General features: G+C 39.7%; 1 protein-coding gene across 1 annotated transcript in view; it reads right to left on the bottom strand.

Annotated features, from left to right (window-relative positions):
- Positions 1 to 7,491, bottom strand: part of C6 (complement component 6) — a 24,290-nt gene extending 16,799 nt beyond the window's left edge. Inside the window, exons 1-6 of the mRNA XM_010008745.1 lie at positions 7,367 to 7,491; positions 6,503 to 6,659; positions 4,061 to 4,205; positions 3,268 to 3,409; positions 2,280 to 2,418; positions 118 to 318 (exon numbers count right to left, since the gene is read on the bottom strand). Of these exons, the coding sequence (XP_010007047.1) occupies positions 118 to 318; positions 2,280 to 2,418; positions 3,268 to 3,409; positions 4,061 to 4,205; positions 6,503 to 6,659; positions 7,367 to 7,491 (909 nt within the window). The remainder of the gene's footprint in view (positions 1 to 117; positions 319 to 2,279; positions 2,419 to 3,267; positions 3,410 to 4,060; positions 4,206 to 6,502; positions 6,660 to 7,366) is intronic.
- Positions 7,492 to 7,827: the final 336 nt, after the last annotated feature.

Here is a 7,827-nt window from a genome sequence, read left to right as displayed (position 1 = left end):
AAAAAAAGGAAGAAATGCCCATGTTTTTGTAAGGAAAGGAATCTTTGGTAGCTCAGTTCTGAACAGAGCCTACAGAAACTGAATGACAAAAAGAAAATGTAGACAACATTCAATTACCTTTTCTTTTGAGGCCTGAATGGCTTTCCTGAAGGAAGAAGATGATGTGACTTCAACCCGTGCCTTTTTTGAGAAAAAAAATGGGATACCAGAAGATGTTTTAGCACCACGAGAGGATGAACTGCTTTCATGAGCACTGTCACTCAGAGGAGTTAAATCGTTGTAGAAATGTGATGTTACATCATCTTCTTCATCTGTTACCTGGAGATTCAGTGAAAAGCATTTGCCAAAATAATCCAAACCAGGAACCTATTAAGCAATGAATTATTGATTTTTTTTTTATGGAAGAAACATGCTTGATTATTTGGGACATGGCATTAAGTTAACATACTGTTTTTAATGCAAAATATGAGGCTGAGAAAAGTAAATAGGCAAGGTTATTACCAGATAAGTATAAGTACTAATAGGCATTTATACAAGGAAAGAAAAAACAAACCAGCATGTAACACTTTCTTCTAAAATTCTCCACCCCCATGCCCCAAAGCTTAGGAATAAGTTTCTGTAAGTATTTCAATACACTTTTCAGAGACTTTCAGACCTTCATGCTATGTCCACACTGTAATTAAGTTTTATTTCCAAGGCTTATATACTGCACAAGGCAAAGAGCTTGATGTTTTCTGGCCTTTCCTCTTAATTCCAAGCTCATTGAATTAACAGGTTTCTAGAGGAGAGTCCCAGACCACACTTTGTTAGCACCCATACTGCACAGTGGACTAAGGGTGGATGTAGAGGAACAAGGAGCCAACCTGTCTAATGAATTTGGTAAAGTGCAGTGATGCTGTCTTGCAAAGTACAAAGAAAACTTTAGCCTCAGTGCAGAATTACTGCATTTATTCATTACTCATTTCCCAGAACCCAGCCATATCCCTATGGATGTTTGAAAGAGTTAATTTTTCACTTCTCTAGAATGGTTTGATTAATAGGACTGCTAATGGCCTTGGTAGATGAGTGGGTTCATTCTCACAATCCTCTTCCATTTCCCAAGAAGTCCTATGCTTCTGTATGAAAAGGAAGTGGTGTTCCAAGAAGAAAGCCTAATCCAGTGACCTTCCTGTAGCAAAGACTGCTATAAAGTTAAAAGATATAGATGCACTCTCAAAGGTGAGATTCACAAACCCTTAACAGTTCTGCAAAATGGACATCAGTAACTTAATAAACCACATAGCTTTAAAGAGACCCTAGCAAACCAAGATTTGTTTTTCCTCGTTAAATATTTCTGCACACAGTAACTTTTCACCTTTACTGACAAAACTACATGTATAGCCAATCCACTTCAGATTTCCATGGAACATATTAGGATGTTTTCGTTCAGTTGCTTCTGTTACAGTAATACTAAAACCTTATAGAACTCATGGCAAAAGTCAGCAGTTCAGACTTCATCTGTTATGTAAACATTTTTCACATCCTGCATTCTTTCCTTCCAACGCAGTATTTATTGCCTGTACATAGGGCCTGCTGATATGAGCACAGATGGATGTTGCACCCTAACATTTTAAAAAAATAAAAACATTAAACGTATTTAAATATTAATGTCTAAAGGTCTAAAAAAAATTGTGATTCCTAGATTTTTTTATAAGATACAAGCCTGTCCTACAAGACTCCTCCCCAGACTGTACTTCTTGCCCTCCTGCCTCCCAGGCTAGGTGTCAGCCTTCTCTCCTTTCTGTCCTTTGGAGGCACTGGGCATGGAACAGGCAGGACTGATGGGCTGAAATGGCTCAAGAAGGAACTGTGTCCCAAGGCTGCAGCCAACTGGAAGAAAGCTGGAGTCAGGACAGCCATTGGCACTGAAAGGATACAGCAGTGATGCTGATATGAGCTTTGGACTTCAACAAGTCCCCGGCCAGATTACGTCAGGGTCAGCAAGGCTTCTGGTGCCCAGTTAGAACAAAGACATGGCCATAGTCGTAAGGAAAAAGGAGAGAAGCTCAAATCAACCATGTTGATGCTGACATATGATGCAGTGACTCAACACAGATCTGAAAGGTGTGAGTAGAGCCACCTGACTACCCGATTCATCCCATTTCTGCACACTGAAGCATGTTCAGGCCTCACTAGTTAAGGCCTTGCTTGTAACTGCGTAAGACTAAGACTAAGAGTGCATAACTTGGATTTTGATTATGGCAATGTTTTTTTAATCCAGGAATAGTGCTTGAGAATACCTGAAAGCTGACAGCCTCCAGGTTCGCAGGAACACGGTATGATTTCCTTGTCTCGTTGCGCTTCACTGTTGTGCATTGTCCTCCATTGAATGCATTGCCAAGGACTTCCCCTCGGCTCTCTCCTGCCAGAATGTGAAATCTGACAAAAAATATTTCCAGAGATTAAACAATCCCAGAAGGATACACAGACTTCAAACATTTATTAGTATATAGCTGCATTGAAGGTTTTGTAGGTTTGAATGGAACAGCATGAGCATCTGGGTTCTGTTAATACTTTGAAAGCAATTCCTCTACCAGAACTTCTCATTCACACTCATTCACATTCAGGTGAATTCACCTGAAAAATGCTGTAGTAGCAATCTTCCTCCTCTCCAGCAGTGCCTAACCCTCTAGATAATCAGCATGACACAGCCAGTCTTGCACAGAAACACCTGGAAATGGCCTAGGAAAATGAATAAGCAGTTCTAAGTTTCTACCATAAGTGACATCATCAGAGTGCACTGAGTTTGAAATTTGGTTAAAAAATTCAGGACTACCTGAGGCAGGCGTGCCATGTTTATGTTCTACACTACTTAAATTAGTGGCCTGGAAGACATAGTGGTTGGTATCTTGTAAAATACATTATAGACAAACAAACATCTGTAGAGGAACAGCCCCAAAATTTCTGAAACACTTGCCATAACTGAAGGTGGAGTTTCCATTAGGTGATGCTGTGGTTCCTGTGAGGCAGGTGGGGTCACTCAGACAGCAGCTGCTCCCTGATAGCTCTTTATCTAGAGCACCAGTAGTACAGAGCAGAACTAGCATATGCATTGGGCAAGTCCTAGCCTGATGTTTGGGCTATATTTTTATAATTCCTCATTAATTTTAATTTGAGAGTTTGTGTGTTTTAATGGGATATTTTCACATGCTCTTTGGGGACTATCTTGTTTATGTAAATCATGAGATAGCTATGTCAAGTTTATGAAAAACAAGAAAACTGGCTTACCCACTGCCCATTAACTGCACACCTGGGATGCTCTCATACTTTCTGTTACACACAGTCCTTTTTCTCCCACAATTTCTTTCATCAGAGTTATCTCCACAGTCATTTTCTCCATTACATTCCAGTTTTTTTGCTATACAGCGACCTACAGCAGAGGAACAGCAGCAGCAAGAGACTTTGCACAAAGATGCATCACATTTGCATGAAGAATGGGGCAGTTTGTTTGTTTCCCTAGTCAAGTGTAAACTTGCAACAGGAGTGAGGGAGTATAATACTTAGATTATTCCAATAAGAAACTATTATTTCACTTCTGCCAGTTTTGCCTTTCTTTGAAGATGCAAAAACTTAATTTAAGGTTTAGCAAAAAGATATGTGGATAAAGTTATTTTGGGCCTAATCAGGCCTATTTAGATTGAAACAAATAAGAAATACCCACAAATCTGGTAACAGTACTACAAGTTTATGTTCAGACAAACTCCATGTATATGTTTGTACATGAAAAATATATGGAAAAAAAAATAAATTGGAACAGTGCTACTATCCAGCTATCATGATCAGACTGACATTCCAGGCTAGAGATTGCACTTAAATTACTTTTAGCTACAGAAGAAACTGTAAACATAAGCTGCTACTAATACATATAAAGTTCAAAAGTAGAATTTTCTCCCTGGTCCTTTTGCTTGAAATTTGTGCACGGAACATACAAGATCTGGACGATCTTAGCCTTTTTTGTCTCAGTATCTAATCTTTTTATTATCTACCAATGCAGTAGTTACTCAATGAAGATTATCTTTACCACTTTCGCACTGAAATTTATTCCTGCAATCAACTTCCACTATGTTGCAGATCTTAGTTGGAAAGCACGGGCGGGAATCCACCAGTGGCTCAGTACAGGCCTGACCCCCGAACTGGGATGGTCGCTGGAGTGTTCGGACACGAAACTGAAAGGCAGAAGAAATAAAACTAGGGTTGTCTGTGTGAGCTGGTTTTGTAGCTAAGTACCAGAGCCCCATCAGTGCCACACCTCTCAGTGCTACTTAAGCTTTATTGAAACCAGAACCCTGAAGGATATTTTTGTCCTTGCAGCTTACTGTGCCATCATCCCTGGTGAGGCAGGCAGGGAACTGAAATCCAAGACCCTCAACAGCCCCGACAGAGCGTGCAAGATTAAACACTTGACAACTGGGCTACAACACCAGGGGAAACAAAAGTGCAGTCCCTGTATCTTCTGTTTGAAAGGAACAGTAGGAAATGGTGTGTGAACAAGCTTGCAGAGATTTTTCCTGTTCTTTATCATCTCAGTTGAACAAGAAATATTCTGGCAGTGGCATGTATTCCCCTTCTCAAACCAGCTGGATCGACTCTCATACATGAAGCCTCTCTTCTGAGGAGCACTGGGCAAGCAGGGAGGACAAAAATGTTTTTTTCTGAAAGTTTATGTTATGAAAAAAGATCTGGGAGTAAAATCTGGAGCTCTCTGTGTTTTCTTTCTGTGAGTCTGTATCCTTCATACAGAATAACAAAGCTGAAAGCTGCTAGACGAATCACTTCAGATATTTTTTTCACTGCACTTCAAGGGACTGAAGGCAAGACCTGTCTGCATGTGACTGAACAGTTCTTTCCTCAAGAATTGTCCCCACTGGAAAAGCACAGTTCCTTGCAGACTTCTGTTACTTCCTTCCCCATAGACAGACTCTGGAGTTAAACAAGGCAGGAAGATGTCTAGTAAAAATCAGTAATCAAGTGATTATGAAGGAAGAATGCGAGGATTTTGCACTCAAGACAAACCTTTCCTTGTACTATATTTGGGATCCAGAACACTCAGTATATTATTTTTATGAACTTTCTCCTCTTCATCCCTCCTCCTACCTGGGAGCTTGCTTACTCTAGTCTTCACACTTACCTTGAAAGTCACGTCCTCCATTCTGATGGTTATTTATATTTATAAAGGTCGCTGACAGTGATCTTTATAGATTGGAGGGAAAAATGGATCACAGTCCACAAAAGCACCTCTTTGCTTGAAACATCAAATACATTGCATCAATATCTGAAACTAATACAAGTCAACAACAATTCTATATATGGATGTGTAGGTGAGAAACTCAGGCACTTTGGAGGATATTGATTACCAAAAAAAATCAGTTCAATTGAGAGCAATGCCCTCTTTCAGCTCTCGCAGCTCATTTTCTGCCTCCTTCTCTAACTGTCTCCCCACTGTGCTCTCATACTCTTCATTGCAGTTGCAGGATGGGAACACCGTGGGGTGGTTCACATCTCATGGCTGCAGCAGCCCCTTGAAACCTTCCTCATCCTTTTTGGGCACCCGAAAGTGGTTTTTGTTTGTAAAGATATAATATCTGACAGGTTTATTGAGATGGCTTTTCAGGCATGGATTTCTGAAGCTGAGCAGGACATTCAGAGGAGAGCTGTAGGTTGTGTCTGCATAGAAAGTCAGAGCTGCTTTCACAGTCAGCCTCAAAGCTCAGACCCACCAGCCACATAACTGCCCCAAACAATATGCACTCTACTCTCCTTCACTCCCTACAACCTTACATTTGCCAGGGCTCAGTTTCTTCGGGTCAAATCTACTTGAGCCTGACTTTTACCTCTCACCTCTCAGCCATCTCATCTCTAAGCCCACCATCAGTAGACTAACATAAGACTAAGAAGGAAAACCACCATCTTGGGATTTTGTTCCACAGATACATATTAAGCAAATCCTCGAGGCTTTTGTATAGGGTATAAAGGCTGGGGGAATGCTGCTTTGGATTTCTTAACAGCAATCTCAAACTGATCTTGGCTATCAGTGTAAGATATAGCCTGAGCTTTTCTGGTCAGTGCTGGTTCAGATTTATCAGCTAACTCTTTTTAATGGAGTATTTAATCCTATTCTTCTTGTCTTCAGAACATATAGAATGCTATGGCTAAGCTAAAGATTCCGTGACTTTCTCCTGCTTAAACAGACATGCTAACTCTACAGATTTATGTGGAAAGCTCATTTTATTTGTGACAATGGAACTTTTGAAGCAAGTTCTCATAAATGGATTTATGCTAATAAATCACTCTTCTGTTTTGATATGCTTATTCTAACTTGTTCTTTCCATCCTCTACTGTTATAAACAATTTCCCTTGTTAGCTTAAATGCTCATTTTGCAGATCAGTTGCCATAAAGTTGAATGTCTGAAACAAAGAGATCTCTTAAGTGTAATTTCTTATATTTAACCCATTTTCTACCTACTTGTTTTTTAATGCATGGATCACATTCTGACCAAGGGCCGAAGTCTCCAAGTTGGCAGTTGATAGGACACGTTTGCTGGTTACATGCACGAGACTCCTTCTTTGTGCACAGTTTGTCACAGAAGTTTTGCCTATAATATTCATCCATTCTTATTTGCCTAAAAAAATTCAGCAAGTTATGCTAGGAAGGAATCATAGACAGATCATAGATATTCTCTCACTGTGGGTGAAATCTGATAATGAAAATGTAGCTGCATAATTTTATTAAAAGAAAAATCCAAATTTGCTTTACAGAGTGATCCTTCTGATTCATGTCACTTCAGATCTCCCAGAGAACAGCTTTAGGAAGACCCAAAAGTAAAAGAGGGAATTTTTCACAAGTTTAGAGTATACCACTGAACTGTACCTGAATCTTTATTTGACTTTAGCTGTAGTAATAAAATTAATCATACAGGGAGGAACTTTCTGTAAGGCTTGCAATGCTGGGCTCACCCCTGCCAGGGCATTGCTCTGCTATGGGCAGAGCTCCCAGAGCACCAGGACCTGGACACTGGTTTCTCAATGCATACTTCTGGCAAGGCCATCATAGGACCTGGATGCTTTGTCCTCAACACTTATGTTGGCAGATAGAGGTTTGTTATTACATAATATATTACATAATCTTGCCCATAATTACATAATCTTGTAATGTATAAGTCTTGTAGTTAAAATATAATCTATTATTCTGGTAAACACGTGGATATGACCATTTTTCTCAGCACACTATGGAAGCTGGAGCTTCAGACATAGGTCCCCCCTCCCCAGAAGTGGTATTTTCACAGGGAATAAATGCAAACCTAGAAGCAGTGAGATAGTTTTGTCCTACCTGTGCCTTGTCTGTGTGCCATAATTGCAGGTTTGTGAACAGGCAGACCACGACCCCCATGGGTAATGTTCACAGTAGCACCCCTGGCTGTTCCCAATCACCAGGCTCATAAGGATCAGGTGCATTAACATCTCCTTGTTCATAGTGAAAGTGACCATCTACAGCACATGGACAGGCAATAAGAACTCAAGAAACTATCATATCCAATTGTGCTGTATACTTAGATACCTCTTCTAATTTGCAGACCATATAAATCTGCTTCACAATACCAAGTCATTAAGTTCATAGACAGAGACAATAATGCATTATATATATTTATCAATATTTTAGTTAATACTTGAGGTCAAGAAGTCAAAATGTTGGGTTTTTTTGGCCACTTATATATCAGGAATACTAATAACAACTGCACATCATTTCTATTTAAGAAATTGCTTATAAATTATTTTGAATGTGACAAATAA

This window comes from Chaetura pelagica, unplaced genomic scaffold (assembly GCF_000747805.2).
Source record: "Chaetura pelagica isolate M959 unplaced genomic scaffold, ChaPel_1.0 scaffold31, whole genome shotgun sequence".
NCBI classification, from domain to species: Eukaryota; Metazoa; Chordata; class Aves; order Apodiformes; family Apodidae; genus Chaetura; species Chaetura pelagica.
This window is presented reverse-complemented; position numbering and strand designations above follow the sequence as displayed.